Genomic DNA, 15,593 nt, shown 5'->3' on the forward strand with positions numbered 1-15,593 from the left:
AAAGGAAGTCTTAAAACAATAAACTATAATTCAGTACTAACAAGTAAAGAAAAGGACAGGGCCACCACAAACAGAAGAAATAATAAAGATAGCAGAAGTCAGTGGACAGTGATGGTGCATGTCTTTAATCCCAGAACTCAGGAGGCAGAAGCAGGCAGATCTCTGTGAGATAGTTCCATGACAGCCAGGGCTACACAAAGAAATCCTGTCTCAAAAAACAAACAAACAAAAAAAGATAGTACAAATCAATGAACCTGAAAATAGAAGAGAAAATGAAACCCTAACTTAAGGGATCAGCAACTTTGATAAATCCCTAGAAAGACAAAGCAAAAAAGGAGAAAAGAGGGATATAGATTTAATAGTACCTCCTTATTCATGGGATATACATCTCAAGTAGCCTAGTTAATGCTTGATACCTCAGGTAGTAAAAGACTATTCTCCCTCTCTCCAGTTAACTTATAATTTGTTAAGTTAGGTCTAGTAAAATGTTAGCACATTTACTAACAACACATCATAAAGGCACATCATCAGCTTCCCTAATTCTGAGGTGTCACATTTTAAGACTGAGCCATTACCAGCAACATGAGGTCTTCAGCTTATAGATCCACATGTCACTTTTCAGTCTCTATAATTTCAGTCTGGCTACCCTAAAAAGAAACCCTCCTTCCATCTTCCTAGCCTCATCACTATGTATCTTTTTAGTTATGCGTCTGCAGTGCATGCCATGATAGGTATGCACAGGACTATAGTCAGATGAAATAGTTTCCATCTGTAAAAAAAAAAAAAAGAAAAAAAAAGGAAAAAAAATCCCTATGCTTTTTACTTGTATATTGTTTCCCTGCAAACTCTTGGCAGCCATTGGCCTTGTAGAATTTCCATAGCTTTCCCTCATTGAGGATGTCACATTTGAAATAACATTGTGTAGTTTTTTAAAGATTGATTTCTCTTACTTAGAAATATACACAAAAAAACACTGAATTCTTTAATTCTAGAATTCATTCTAGTGTCAAGTAGTATTCCACTTACCATAGCTATTGAAAAGTAACTCATTTGCTTTCAAGTTTTGGCAATTATGGAAAGCTGCCACAAAAATTCAGATACAGAGCTAGGAGAGATGGTTCAGTGGTTGTTCTTACAGAGGACTTGGGTTTCAGTCTTGGCAGTCACATGACTCAGCCATCCCTAACTCCAGTTCCAGGAGATCCTCTGACCTCCATGGGCACCAGGCACGAAAGTGGTGCACAAACATGCAATCAAAATACGCATACATATAAAATAAACGTTTAAGAAATGAATCCAGACACAGGGGCTGGAGATAGGACTCAGCTATTAAAAGCACATACTGCCCTTACAGTGGGCCCATTTAGTTCCAGACCTGCATTGGACAGCTCACCTGTAACTCCTGATGCCTCCCGGAGAATCTACACTCATATATACTCACTCAAAAACAAAAACAAAAAAAAACCTTAGAGAAAAACCAAAAACACAACTTGGGTACAGAGACTTGGGGAATACAGTTCAGGGCTCCTTCAGCAAGTATTCGAATATAACAGATCTGAATTCAATCCCCAGAACCAGTGTGAAAAAAATCTGGCCATGGTGACACTCGTGATGCCAAGGCCAGAGATGCAAAGGCAGGCAGGTTAAGGCCTTAAGGTAAAAGTGAGGCCTTGTCTGTTTCTTTGTTTTTTTAAAGAGGTGTGTAAAGGGACATACTGGAGGTAGACTTCTGGCCCTCACACACATGCAGTTTTGCATGTACACCCTCAACCTCCCTCCAAATAAACAACAAAAAACCTCAATTTAGGTACATGTGTTTGTACATCACATTTATGCTCACTTGGGTACACACCAGTGTGTGAAAGTGCTAAGTCATACAGTAACCATAAAGGTAACGTTTTGTATTCCTTCCATTTGTAAATGTTGGGCATTGTGGCCATTTTGTGATTACTTTGTGATTACTTTGCATCAAAAGTTGAGTTTCCCACAATGTCCTATGACACTAGGGCTGTGAATTTTCTTAAGATGGTGGTTGTGTGTATGCATTAGTAAGACTTCTTTATCTTTTGTTGTCCTCTCCCTTTCCATTAATTATCTTCTGACAATAAGTGATCAGTGCATTATCGTGCAACTTAATGACACTAATACTAACACTTCCTTTTTCTTTTGCTTGAGATTTCACAATTACCATTTTAGAGGGTTACAAATTAATCACATTCTTCCTCGACAGCCCGCCATGGCAGATGAACGTTTATTTGCCAGTTCTCAGTCGCCGCTGTCGCACTCGGTGTTTTCCAGCTGGCCAAGCTGACTCAGCCCTGACAGGGCAGCTAGGAGCACCTCTCTTTAATGGCTCTCTCAGAACTAGCCCGAAAGCAAGGCAGAACTGCGATTCTTTCCGGTGGCAGGCCTCTGGGATCGACGTGGGAAGGCGTCGTGATCGGCGGAACTCGCTGCCCAGCTCGGAGGCTGGCACCCTCACCGCCCCGGGGCGTGAGCAGAGGCGGGGACAGAGGCGGGCGCAGCCTAGCGCCGCCCCACCCAGCGGAGCTCGGGTGGAGGAGGACGAGCGGCCCCGGAGCTACGTCGCGAGCGCGGGTGTCGGTGCCGCTCACCTCCCGGGGGTCGCACGGCCGCGCGGCCCGCAGAGGAGCGCGGTGTTCGGTGAGCCTGGGCGTGGCTGGGCGCCACTTCAGCGCCGAGCTCGGTCGCGTCCTCGGCAGGGCCCAGGAGCCGCGCTGGCCGGGCAGCCACGGCGACGCGCAGCTCCTGACGCCCACCGCCCCTGGGTCGGTGTGCTCACCTGGGCCGGAGTGCCTGGCCGCGGAAAACGAAAGTAACTCGGAGGTAAGGCAGCGAGGAGGCCGAAGCCCGCTCCGCCGCTAGTTTCCCCCGCAGCTGGCTTCCCGGAAGGGGCGGGGACCGTGGGATTCTAGCGTGTGGGCCGGAGGGCGGGGCCCGTTTCCGGAAGCGTGTGGTGGGCGGGGTCGCCAGCATACCCGGAAGTCGAAAGGCGCGGGAGTTGCTGGCTGTCATCTAGCGGAAGGTTGAAGCCTTCTTGAGGTGGTTTTAGCTCGAGTCGCGCGACAGAGAGTGGGCATCTGCGCCGTGGTCACGGTTGTGGAGTGACAGTACGACAGGTGTTTCTCTCTTACTATTCTTTTGGTAGGGGTGATCGGTTATTGAAGCGTTAGTGCTCTGACAAGGCTCCGTAAATGTTCTGGACCTGCCAACACGGTCTATTACTGTTGCACTTGGGCAGCAGGAGGTTGCACAGCTATCAGTAGCTTTCATCATGATCTCAGAGGTGAGCTAGCATATGAGGAGCGATCTACGATCTCAGCGAGAGAACAGTGTCAAACGTCCAAGGCTCCTCTGGTCCTTAGTAGCGTTTGCTTTTATGGATTGCTGCAGCCCCCTCAGGGCAATGAAGAAGATAAGCCACATCCTTCCACCTAAGGTTGAACAGAGCCTCCTGAGGTTGGATGGTTCGGTCCAGGGTAGTTCATTCTTTGTCTCTTGTTGGGTCGTTTTGATTTCCTTGCTCTTTTATTTGGGGCAGAGTGAGGCTGTTTTAATCAGGAAATTCCACAAAGTCCTTCAATCTTTAGAAAGCTATTAATTCTTTCCTAACGCATGAAAACTCAGTGGCAGTGTGAGCTTTGAGACGTAATGGCTTAGTCATGTAATTTTGTACCCACTAAGGCTCTACTGTATACAGAAATGAAGACTAGTTTTGTTTAAAATGAAACTTATTTTGTTGTGTTACTGAAAAACAGCAGTAACAATTACCAAATTTAATTTTCATTTTTCTCTTTCTTTCCTGTTTTGAGCCTTGTACATAATGTTAAGTTTTCATGACTGTATTAAGAAATATGCCTAAGGTAACAACTTACAAACTGGGTATGGTACTACTACTTATTAATTCATGGCATGTTAATATCACCAGTAGAATCTTGGAATTTAATCAAAAGAATAGTTTCCCATAGTTTGGTTGGATATTATTCTGGCATATGTAAAGATAGGATAATTTTGATTTTGTTTGTTTTGTTTTTCAAGGCAGGGTTTCTCTGTGTAGCCCTGGCTATCCTAGTTCTCACTCTGTAGACCAGGTTGGCATCAAACTTAGAATTCAGAGATCCACCTGCCTCTGTCTCTCAGTGCTAAGATTAAAGGCATGCACCACCACACCATCTGAGACAGGGTTTCTTTATGTAACTTTTACTATTCTGAAGCTAATTATGTAGAATACCAGGCTGGCTTTGAATTCCCAGAAATCCACCTGTCTCTGCCTTCTTGGTGCTGGTATTAAAGGCATGTATCACTCTGCCTGCCAACAATTTGGTCTTTACATCTGGGTTTTCTATAAAGTCAAATAAATTCTCTATTTGACTTTCTAGAAAGCAGCATGTATTAGAGAACTGAGAGTGGAAGTCAGAAGGTTAAGGTTTGAATCCATTCATTTCAAGTGAATCATTTAACCTCAACTTGTAGTTTCTTTATTTGTAAATTGAAAATGGTGCTAATAAAATTAATTCACAGGTCACAATGTGCTGATGTATTTGATCATGCTTCCTCAACTTTGTCTTTTGTTGATGGTTTGATTCCTTGTTCATTGCCCTGTTTGTGGACAAAGCACAAGCTGTTTTAATTAAAGAACCATGGAGATAGCTCCTGATCATGTCACATACCTGAATAAAGTCAGAATTCTGTTAGGGAAGACATGGGAAACAATACACAATTGACATTCTCTCATTCTCTGATTCTCTGTCTTTCTGCTCTTATATATGATTGTCATTGCAAATTTAAGAGAAAATTAATTGGGTTAAAAGGGAGTCCAGCCATTAAGGGGGGAAGGTGTTTGTACACACACACACACACACACACACACACACACACACACACACACACGTATATATTTCCTGAGACAGGTCTCACTTTGTAGTCCTAACCAACCTGGAATTCACTAAGTAAGCTTGATATATATGAGGCCTATTTTGCCAGGGTTAATTTCAATTTCTTTTTGCAATTTCTGATTTGTTTCAGTGGGAAATTTTCACTTCCCTGTGGTTCTGCATAAACTTGAATCATTAAAGGGGAAAAAATAAAAGCACTAAAGAAATAATTGAATATCCACCAAAGGAGGATTTGTGGTAAGATCAGACTATACTAATAAGGCACAAGACTAGAGGAAAAATTGGCTTGGGTCCGGAACCATGCTCCCAAAGGATAGTAGAGGCCTTCCCTAGCCCCATCTTTTTCCCTAACTCCACTTTCCCTAGCCCCGCCTTCTTTCCTAGCACAGCCTTCCATAGCTCCACACTACTGAAGGAGGCTCTAGAGAGAAATTTCAGGAGGCCTGGCTAGGTAGGAGAGATAACCAGTGAGAACTATAAGGTTGAAATCATACACTTGAATTGGAATATTTCAGGACATAGTTGTAGTTTATTTGCTGTGAGCATTTGTGTGTGTGTGTGTGTGTGTGTGTGTGTGTGTGTGTGTGTGTGTGTGTTTCTTCAATTTTTCTAGGCAGGGTTTTTCTAGCTCTGACTGTCCTGGAACTCATATGTAGACCAAGCTGGCCTGGAACTCAGAGATCAGCACTGGAAATAAAGGCATGTACCACCACCATCTAGTAAGAATTTTGCATGGTTTATTTATTTATTTACTCATTCATTCCTTTTTTTTTTAAGCCTATAACACCAAGTATTCTTCGGCAGTCCCTTTTTGTGTGTTCTTAAACGTTCTTTTTTTTCCACGTGTATGCATGTTTCACCTACATATATGTATGTGCACCACATGTGTGCTTGGTAACTGTGAAGGCTCAGATCCCCTGTAAGTACAGTTTCGGTGGTTGTGAACTGCCACCTGGGTGCTGAGAATCAAACCGAGGTCCTCTGCAAAAACAGCAAGCACCCTTACCAAATAAGTCATCTCTCCTCAAACTTCCCTTTTTGCTTTTTTTCTTTCTGAGACAAGGTCTTACTGTGTAGCTCTGACTGGTCTGGAACTCACTAAGCTTGAACTCAAATGATACCTTCTACCTCTGTCTGCCTCCAGACATTTTCATCCTGCATCACGTTTGAAAGCTGTTAGCTGCATTTCAGAGCATGGATGAGTTCTAACAGCTCTTCTGTTCATACAGATTGCTGCACATGCCTTTGTTGCTCTATGTAACATTACTAGGAATGTCATTTCTCAGTGCCTCGGATTTGATTCCTCAAAATAAACAGCTGCTGAGTTAAGGTGTGATTCTTTCAAAACATAATTTTGTTATGAATGCAATTTGTGTTTACTATAGAAAATGTAATATAAGAAAGTATAAAGAAGAGCTAGTATGGCGAGCTACAGTTATAATCCCAGCACTCCAGAAGCCGAGGCAAGAGGATCACAAATTTCAAGCCAACCTAGACACTCAGCCAGACACTGGCTTATCAAAAGTACAGAAGAGAAAGTAAAAATGTGCCCTACAGTGTAAATCAAATGCTGGTGAATATTTTGGTGTCTTTCCCTATGCTTTTTTTCTCTATGAAATTGCCATATAGTCTATTTTATAAACGCTTTCAAGTCTGTTTAACTATATCCTTTATTCTTTAACAACTAAATAATTCTTTAAAAATTTTTAGCTACTAGGCAGTTGTTTACCACATGCTTGGTCTGTGAGGCACCGGGGACAGTGACCAAGCAGGTTTTTTGGTTTTGTTCTTTTGCCTCTGAATTTCATTAGAAACAATTTTAAAGTAACTGAGGAGAGAAGTCTGTAAATATCTCATAACAGGAAGTCTTTAAATGGGTCTCCCCAGGAAATGAGAGTGCATGGACACCTGGCAGACCAGCAGCCTCTAGTCTTCCTGACGAGGGCTGAAAATTATGTGGTTATGGAAAGGGACACATTGTGAGATGGGGAAGACCAGGCAGGCCCACATGCCATAGAGCATCTATAGGAAATGAAGAATCAGGCCTAGAACAAGTTAATGTTTACACCTTCCGTCTTCACACTCTATCCCATCTTCATCCTCATGGATTGTCAGTAGAGACTTGTGTCATTTCAATTCAGTGTATAAGTCTTAATCGAACATGTAAGCCAGTAGCTCTCTGGGGCCATTTTTCACTTCAGAGAGAATGTTTTCTTCATTCAGGATAGCAGAGCCCTCAGAAACAACCTTTACTTCATTAGGAGATGACCATTGTAGTTCCACCCCTTCTCATTAAAGGCATCCTGTCAGAAGTGCTTTTTGTACACTTGGTAATGTACCTGTGTACACGGCCCAGTGACAGTGGGGTTCTCAGAGCCCTGTTGTTGATAAACATAAACAGCAGGGCTAACTGTAGCCAGAGCCACTCAGCAGGCAAATGTATTTTCATGAGTTATTTTCTCATAAATTCCTTGCCAGTCCCAAGATGAGCTGTCATTTCCTTTCACAGATGAGGAAATTGAGACTTTTAAGGAAGTAAGTTCCTTAAAGTCACAAGGCAAATGAGTTTAAGAGTTCATACTCGTGGAAGGTCCTTGCTCGGCACTGCATGAATGGCTCCCACTAGCAAACCTCCAGCACCTTCCCGCACTCCTCAGCCTTCACCCTTCATCTGGGCAGCCTCCTCTCCTTGCCTCTACCCCACCACTAGTCTTCTTGCTTGGCAATGAGACATGGAGAAGATCATTTCTCATGTCCATCTCGTATCAGCTGTGCTGTGATGCTGGCGTCCTCTAGGGATCTTCTGTACAGTATGGGAGACTCACTTACCCAAGCTTTCTGCCGCAGGCCACCAGACAAGATCACAGGCAGCCCGTGTCTGTAAGATACTATCTATTCCTTGTATAACTCTAAGATAAAAAAACTTCTCACCTTTAACACAGTGTTAAGAGGATTCCCATAACACGGCTCAGAAATTAGTGACTTCTCTGTACTTCTTGATACTATTGAATGTCTTAGGTCTTCACCCAGAGGGAAACACTAACTCTGGGCCATGTTTTCTACGATGAACAGAAAGTTTCCTCAGGAATGACAGCGCCCTGAGGAAGAGCCTTTGCTTCCTCGGGAGATGACCATCATAGTTCCACTCTTAGTAAGGACATCACATTGGACATGTTCTTTGTGCACTTCTGAGGCCTCCTGGGTTTTCTCTATGCTTACTACTTCACCTTTTAAGTACTCATTAAGAATGTACTGCAACCCGTAAGCCACTGTTACCTTATGTGTTACCTTCCTTCCTTTGGAGCTTCTGTCTTCTTTCACAGCATTTAAAGTATAAATAAGCTTTGCTGGTGTTGAATAGGCATTGTTTATAGTGAGTCACCTTGGATGAGTGGGTGACCAGGAGGATGTTGAATTCAGCCAAGCTGCCACACTAACTGTGGTACTGCAGCTCCGTGCCTCCCCACCAAGGCACTCCTTTAAGTCTTCATTCTGAGAAACACTGAATGTCACTCAGCAGAGATGAGCAGATCTCTGCAGCCCTCAATCTTTTACACATCAGAGTGCAGATTCTCTTTATAGTCTTCCAGTTGCGAATTTTGCTCATAATTACTTGAAACATATTTATTTCCTAGTATCATGCGATAGACTAATTACCTGAGGTTCTCCCCAGTACTTGGTCTGCAGTCTGTTAAATACACAGGGTCTAGCTTGTAGGGAATTTTTGTTATTTATACTTTTGGAAAGGGAGTTTATGTTAAAGTAATCATGGGAGAGGACAGATTCTGTCCTGCCTTGAAGTTGTTTCGTTGGGTTTAACCTTATAATCTGAGAATGTCATCAGACTATGACCTCTTTCTACATAAACATTCTTTGTTTGGGGAATCCTGCCCTAAAGAGAATGGCCAGGATCCTCTGAACTCATAGCTCAAACTTATTTGGAGATGGCTCAAGGTTATGAATTCACAGAGAAATTTTTAACACCTCATCCCTAGTCCTAGACACATGTATTCATTTGCTAGTGGTTGCTTTTCATTTTTTCCAGTCCATCTTTCCACTGAGAAGTAGTATGCTGAGGAGCTCCAAGTGCTAGGAAGGCCTCATTCTGACCCTCTTGTATTGCATACCACCTCTGCTCCTCACCGAGGACCACACTGGTACAGTTGCTGCCATGTCAGTGAGTCATTACTCCTTGTCCAGTGTTTCCTTTTCTACTGTACTAAACAGAGTTTCAGTGGACGTCTGAATTATGTGATCTAACATGCATAGCTCTTTGTGGCAGAATGTTTTAAAATTGTTCTAGTGTTCCATGTTGCCAGAAATGAAAAGTCCTCTGGAATAAAAATCCCAGTCTTCTGTAACTCTTAGCTGAACAGCTCGTGTTACAGATTGCACTAATCCTCAATAAAAACAAAGGCACCCCACATATGTGGTACCTTTGTGAGCTTTTTGTTTTCTGAGGCAGAATTTGCTGTATTGTTCAAGCTGGTGTAAAACTCACTATGGAGTACAAGCTAGCCTCAAGCCTTCAATCCTAACTCAGCCTCCTAGGTAATAGGATTCCAGGCATGTGGCACCATGTCTGGCAGCATGTGGTAGTTTTTTGTTTTTGATTTTTAAATAATGGTCTTTTAAAATCATGCCCTTAGATATCCTCTTTGTTTTCTTTATAGGACACAGTACTAAGCAAGAACCAAAAGTGGTGTGGTGAGCATTCAAAATGCAGCCGGACATATCCTTGGACAACATCAAGATGTCATCCAGTGACCTGCTGGAGAAGAAAGAGCTAGACAGTGGAGGCTTTGGGAAAGTGTCCTTGTGTTTCCACAAAAGTCATGGATTTGTCATCCTAAAAAGGGTGTACACAGGGCCCAACCGTGCTGAGTGAGTCGGGAAGAGAAATGGGTCGGCCCTATGCTAGCTGTCCATGGAAGGTAGTTATTGCCACCTGTGTGGCTAAGCACATGGAGTTCTAAATGAGTCTAACCTGCTGGGAGACTTGACACACACTGGCTGTGTGAGGCATTACCATAACTCTTACTGTTATTTTATATGAGGACATTGGGATTAATGAAAAGATATTAATGCTTGAGAAATGTGTGGGAAAGATATCACTGACGACGGAAACCTGGGTAACAGGGGAGGCAGTAAAAAGAAAACAAAGCCATGAATGAAAACACCTAACCTGAAATACAAAAAAAGAGACCAATTCCGTGATGAAAAGTTCCAGTAACCTTGTAAAAGGCAGTCAGTGGAGGACGTCCCCCTCCTCAGACTAGTTTTGAGAGTAATGCCTCTTTTGCTGTGTTCTCCAGCTCAGTCTCCATCAGTCCAGGTCTGGGCTACACTTTTTATTAACTGATTTGCATGCCGTGAGTGTTCCTAAGACAGGGTGGGAGGGAGGGATGTAAAGATGAGGAGAAGCCTCTCAGCCTTCTAGGACCTGTCTGCCAGGAGGAGACCAGAACAGACCTGACTGTGACTTATGACACTGCAGGGACACTGGCTTCTTAGCCAGCTGGGTACAAGGTTTTGCCTACCCTGCTCAACCTATTGCCCTTGCTGCGCACAGGTACAATGAGGTTCTCTTGGAGGAGGGGAAGATGATGCACAGACTGAGGCACAGTCGAGTGGTGAAGCTGCTGGGCATCATCATGGAAGAAGGAAATTACTCGCTGGTGATGGAGTACATGGAGAAGGGCAACCTGATGCATGTGCTGAAGGCTGAGGTAGGTGGCAGGCGCTGTGCTAACGTGGCAGGCGCTGTGCTAGCGTGGCAGGCGCTGTGCTAACGTGGCAGGCACTGTGCTAACATGGCAGGCGCTGTGCTAACGTGGCAGGCACTGTGCTAACGTGGCAGGCACTGTGCTAACGTGGCAGGCGCTGTGCTAACGTGGCAGGCGCTGTGATAACGTGGCAGGCGCTGTGCTAACGTGGCAGGCGCTGTGATAATGTGGCAGGCGCTGTGCTAACGTGGCAGGCGCTGTGATAACGTGGCAGGCGCTGTGCTAACGTGGCAGGCGCTGTGCTAACATGGCAGGCGCTGTGCTAACGTGGCAGGCACTGACTGCTCTTGAGGTTCCTTTATAGCTTTCTGCTTGGGAATTTTGTCTCACGATTTGGAGTCTCTCTTCTTTTTTGTTTGTTGAGGCTTTGTGATTATTGTTTTGAGACAGGGTCTCTCTGTTATGTAGCTCTGGCTGTTCTGAAATGCAACATATAGACCGGGCTGGCCTTGAACTCACAGAGATCTACCTGCCTCTGCCTCCCAAATGCTAGGATTAAAGGTATGCCCCACAAGAATCCTGGTTTAGTTTGGATTTTCTAGTTAGTCCGTCTTATATCCTTGGGGGCTGTCTTCCTCCTCCCCAACCCAAGCCTACTGATAATTCTTTGTGTCACCATTTCAAGGTTCTCTCTTTACTGTACCTCTCGCCTCTCTGATCCACAGTTGATAGATAGACCTATCTTCTTCCAAAGAATCATCTTCTTACACGTGGTCAGTGTAAGTGATAACAAATTTGGGTTGATTGTGTGTTGTAAATGATAGCGATGAAGAACAGCATGCACGCTGTTGTCGACTGTAAGAGAAGGGGGAATGTTAGCGATTGTACTTTTAGGCCATTTAAGAAGTTACTATAGGTTTAAAATGGAAAAACTGAATGCAGGAAAACTAGAAAAGTTTTTAAAGTTTCTGTACCTATTAGGATCTGAGTCTTGTGCTGATTCTCCGGGAGCCCATAGCTGACAGAACACAGGCAAGTACAAAAGGTGGAAAGAGCTAGTGAGCATATGATGTGATGGTGTTTGATAGGCATACCATCACCTGCTGTAGGACATAGGCAAGGAGCCCACTCCAACCTGAGCTAGGTGGGAAAGGCTTACTGCAGAAGGCCAAGTTGAAGCAGACAACTAGAGAGTAAGCCTTCCAGGCACAGAGAACGCCATGTGCAAAGGAGATGGAGGATGCCAGTTTGTAGAACTGCCAATCACCCACTTTGGCCAGAACACGGATTGAGTATAAGGGGCTGAAACATTTGGCTGCCTTTGTAGCGAATATTTTCCCCCTCCCTCCATCTCCCTACACCTTACAACTGCCAAATCAGCAGATCTCTCAGAAATATGAACACCCTTGGGAAGGGTAATAGATGATACACATGGCATTGTAGTTTGACCAGATGGTTCTCATCGTCCAACCCAGGTAAAGCCAGCCATGGGACAGCAGTAGGCATCTCGATCCAGAGATAAGTCGTCTATGATGGAGGGCTTTCTGTGGGCTCAGCCAATGATAAACTTCACAGGATAAGACCCAGGAAAAGCCAAGGACCTGAGAGAAGCAAGAAAAGGTTGGGTTGGGGGACAACCATACTTACTAACAAGGCTTTCCTGAAAGTATACCAATGAAGACAGAAACAAATCTCTTCTGCTATTTTCAATTAATCAATTAATTTTTGTAAATAAGGTCAGTAGCAATGCTGCTCTCAACTTTTAGGCTGAAGTGATTCTTTTGCCTCAGCCTCCTCAGTATCTGGGACTATAGGTGTGTACCACCACACCCAGCCTTCTTTTATAGTGTGGTGGTCAAGCTATTGATGCTTTGGTTTAGTTACAGCATAATGTGCATAAAGATGGTGTCTTTGTTTGGGTTTCTATTCCTGTGAAGAAACACCATGACCACAGCAACTATTATAATGGAAAACATTTAATTGGGGCTAGCTTACAGTTTCAGTAGTCCATTATGGCCATGGCAGGAAACATGGCGTCATGTGGGGAAACGTGGTGTTGGAAAAGGAACTGAGAGTTCTACATCTGGATCCACATCAGTAGAAGGAGACTATGCCTCACTGGACATAACTTGAGCATATGTGATCTCAAAGCCCGTCGTCCCTACAGTAACACACTTCCTCCAACAAGGCCACACCTTCTAATAGTGCCAGTCCCTCTGAGCCATGCCTTCAAGCATATGAGTCTGTGGGGTCTCTGGATGTTCTTTTATAAATTATTTTTAAAAGTTAAAATATAATTATATCATTTTCTCCTTTTCTACCTTCAATACCTCCCATGTATTGCCCCTGCCCCCACACTCTCCTCAATTGCTTTCTCTCTAATTCATGGCTTCTTTTTCTTTTATTGTATACATTCCAACTTCAGTTTCCCCTCCCTCCTCTCTGCCAACTCCCTCCCCACCACCTCCTCTCTACCCCCCCCATGTACCCTTTCTGCCTTTGTTTCCAGAAGAGGGCAGGCCTCTAATGGATATCAACCAAACATGGCTCATCAAGTTACAGTAAGACTAGGCACCTTCCTAGTGTTAAGCCTGGACAAGGCAACCTAGTAGGGGGAAAAGGAACACAAAAGAGTCAGAGATAGCCTCTGTTCCCACTGTTAGGAGTCCCACAAGAAGACCAAGCTACACAACTGTAACTTGGGTTGGTGTCCCAATCCCTCCACTGGAAGTCTTACCTGATTATAGATGAAGGCCAGTTCAGGCTCCTTATCTCACATCGATAAGAGTCTTAGCTAGGGTCACCCTCTTAGGCTCTTGGGAGTTTTCATTGTACTAGGTTTCTAAATGTCCCCGAATCCAGTTTTCTATTCCAGTACTCTCTCCCTCTATCCTCCCCTCACTCGATCCCTCATGTTCCCATTTCCCACCACCCATCCACCAGCAATGTCTATTCTGTTTCCTCTACCCAGAGAGATCCATGTCTCCTCCCTTGCGCCCTCCTTGTTACTTAGCTTCTGTGGGTCTGTGGATTGCAGCATGACTGACCTTTACTTTACAGCCAATAGCCACTTCTGAGTGAGTACATACCACGTTTTTCTTTCTGGGTCTGGGTTACTTCACTCAGGAGGATTGTTATTGTTAGTGTTGTTCCATCCGTCCGTTTACCTGCATATTTCATGAGGTCAGTTTTTAACAGCTGAGAAATACTCCATTGTGTAAATGCATAGTGGTGCATGTGGGTGGATTTGCTGAAGGAGGAGGAAGCGGGAGGATCAATGACTTCTATCTTTTTTTTTTTACAGTATTTTTATTTGCATCCAGATTTGGCATAGCATTTAAAAAATTTTTTGCACTGAACAAAATCTGCATTAGTACCCTGCCGGCCCTGGAGTGGAATCTTTCTTGAAAGGGGCTGGTTTCCCAGGGATGAGGTGCTGCAGACCACCTCGTGGGAGAAACCTGCTCACACAAACCTGGGGCTCGCGTCCCACCATCTTGGATGTAGTAGTTGCTCCTCCTCCGTTTGCTATGTTGTTTCAGGTCAATGTCCCACTCTCTGTAAAAGGAAGGATAATTTCGGAGACCATCGAAGGGATGTGCTACTTACATGACAAAGGCGTGATACACAAGGACCTGAAGCCTGAAAACATCCTCGTTGACCGTGACTTTCACATCAAGGTAATCCACAACCTATTCTTTGAGAAGGCTGACTAATTGTAGCTTGACTTTTCCACTGGAAATCCTTTCCTTAGGTGATCACAATAAAGGAGGACCTAGCTCAGCCCTGGGTGAGATGCTGCCGCTGCCAGGCTGCCGTGGTATGAAAGGGCAGGTGCGGGCGTGCTTGGATTGGGAGACAACTAAGGATGAAGTGATGAGGAAAATCTCATCCCCGGGTCCTCTGGATAGACTTGGACACGGAAGCACCCAAGGGTTTCTGTCTTCTCTCTGGGATGGGCTGTCTGCTCATCATTTTCCCAGGAAACCTTGTGACTAAGACTTTTCTGCCCTGGAGATAAAGGGAGAATGGAAGTGTGTGGAAAATATTCTTAGAATTCAGGAATGGCTCCAGAGTCACAGCAGCAATAAATCAGCCATTTTGGCCTCAGAATCTTCTATTTTGTGTACCTAGGGGTGTGGTTCAGCTAGACTCACACATCTTGGGCTCAGTTCTGGCACCCCAAAACAAAGACCTTTCCTTTGACATCTTGTTTATTTCCATTTTCATTTAAAAAATCAATTTCCTTAGGAAAACTCTTTTTGTTAAACAAAGGTAATAACAAAAAGGACACACATCTTTCATCTATTCAGGGGCTGCATTTAACTAAGGGAAGCAACAGCACATGTGATTAGTCTTGGCAGCTAGAATCCAAGCTGGAGATTGACAGGGGACTATATGGCTCAGGGACAGAGTCCTGAGTGTCATCCCCAGAGCCACCCCAATAAGAAACAAAAAGAACCTGAAAATGTGTAGCACTGGGTTAAAACCAGGACCTGCCTCTAAGATCCTCATCAGACACCATTTGTGTCTCAGTCGGTTAGTAATCCCAGTGTCTTTTAAGACTGTTCATTCTTTCAGTTAACAACTTACCCCTTACATTCTGGGTTAAAATCTATGAATGTCAGGTAAGCACATGTTCTAGCTCCTCCCCAAATGCTTGCTTCTTAGAGACAGAAGGGGACCTCCCCCTTGGATTCTTCCGAAACTGTCCTGCTCTGCCATTTCTCCCTGCCACTTTCTTCTTTACTCTGTGTCTGACTTTGTTATCTTTCTCTGCCTTTATGTGTGTTTCGATTTCTTTCTCTCCATCCTGTTTTCTCTTAGGTTCAGGCTGCCAACTCAAAACAAGTAGCAGCAACGGTCTCACCCTCTGGGTGGCTTTGGGATGCTTGGAAACACAGCCATGGTCCTCTGGATGCTACTGGGCATGTAGAAGGTGTGGTAACCA

The 15,593-nt window shown here is 44.2% G+C and overlaps 1 protein-coding gene and 1 long non-coding RNA gene across 15 annotated transcripts in view; one reads left to right on the forward strand and one right to left on the reverse strand.

The window, feature by feature from the left end:
• Positions 1–2,532, reverse strand: part of LOC106020815 — a 39,754-nt gene extending 37,222 nt beyond the window's left edge. For all 3 annotated transcript variants that reach the window (XR_005880845.1, XR_005880844.1, XR_001196231.3), the window contains exon 1: positions 2,189–2,532. This is a non-coding gene — a long non-coding RNA (uncharacterized LOC106020815). The remainder of the gene's footprint in view (positions 1–2,188) is intronic.
• Positions 2,533–2,709: 177 nt separating this feature from the next.
• The window catches only part of Ripk1 (receptor interacting serine/threonine kinase 1), a 32,810-nt gene continuing 19,926 nt past the window's right edge, over positions 2,710–15,593 (forward strand). Inside the window, exons 1-6 of one of the 12 annotated variants that reach the window (XM_021225015.2) lie at positions 2,728–2,847; positions 6,146–6,246; positions 8,962–9,093; positions 9,590–9,800; positions 10,489–10,645; positions 14,185–14,322. In XM_021225015.2, the coding sequence (XP_021080674.1) occupies positions 9,637–9,800; positions 10,489–10,645; positions 14,185–14,322 (459 nt within the window). In that variant the 5' untranslated portion in view covers positions 2,728–2,847; positions 6,146–6,246; positions 8,962–9,093; positions 9,590–9,636. Of the gene's footprint in view, positions 2,848–2,995; positions 3,141–5,046; positions 5,154–6,145; positions 6,247–8,961; positions 9,094–9,589; positions 9,851–10,488; positions 10,646–14,184; positions 14,323–15,593 lie in introns of those variants that run through there. The other 11 variants (XM_013110585.3, XM_040755786.1, XM_040755789.1 and 8 more) reach the window with 11 other exon arrangements.

The sequence above is a fragment of the Mesocricetus auratus genome, unplaced genomic scaffold (genome assembly GCF_017639785.1).
Source record: "Mesocricetus auratus isolate SY011 unplaced genomic scaffold, BCM_Maur_2.0 Super-Scaffold_100013, whole genome shotgun sequence".
NCBI classification, from domain to species: domain Eukaryota; kingdom Metazoa; phylum Chordata; class Mammalia; order Rodentia; family Cricetidae; genus Mesocricetus; species Mesocricetus auratus.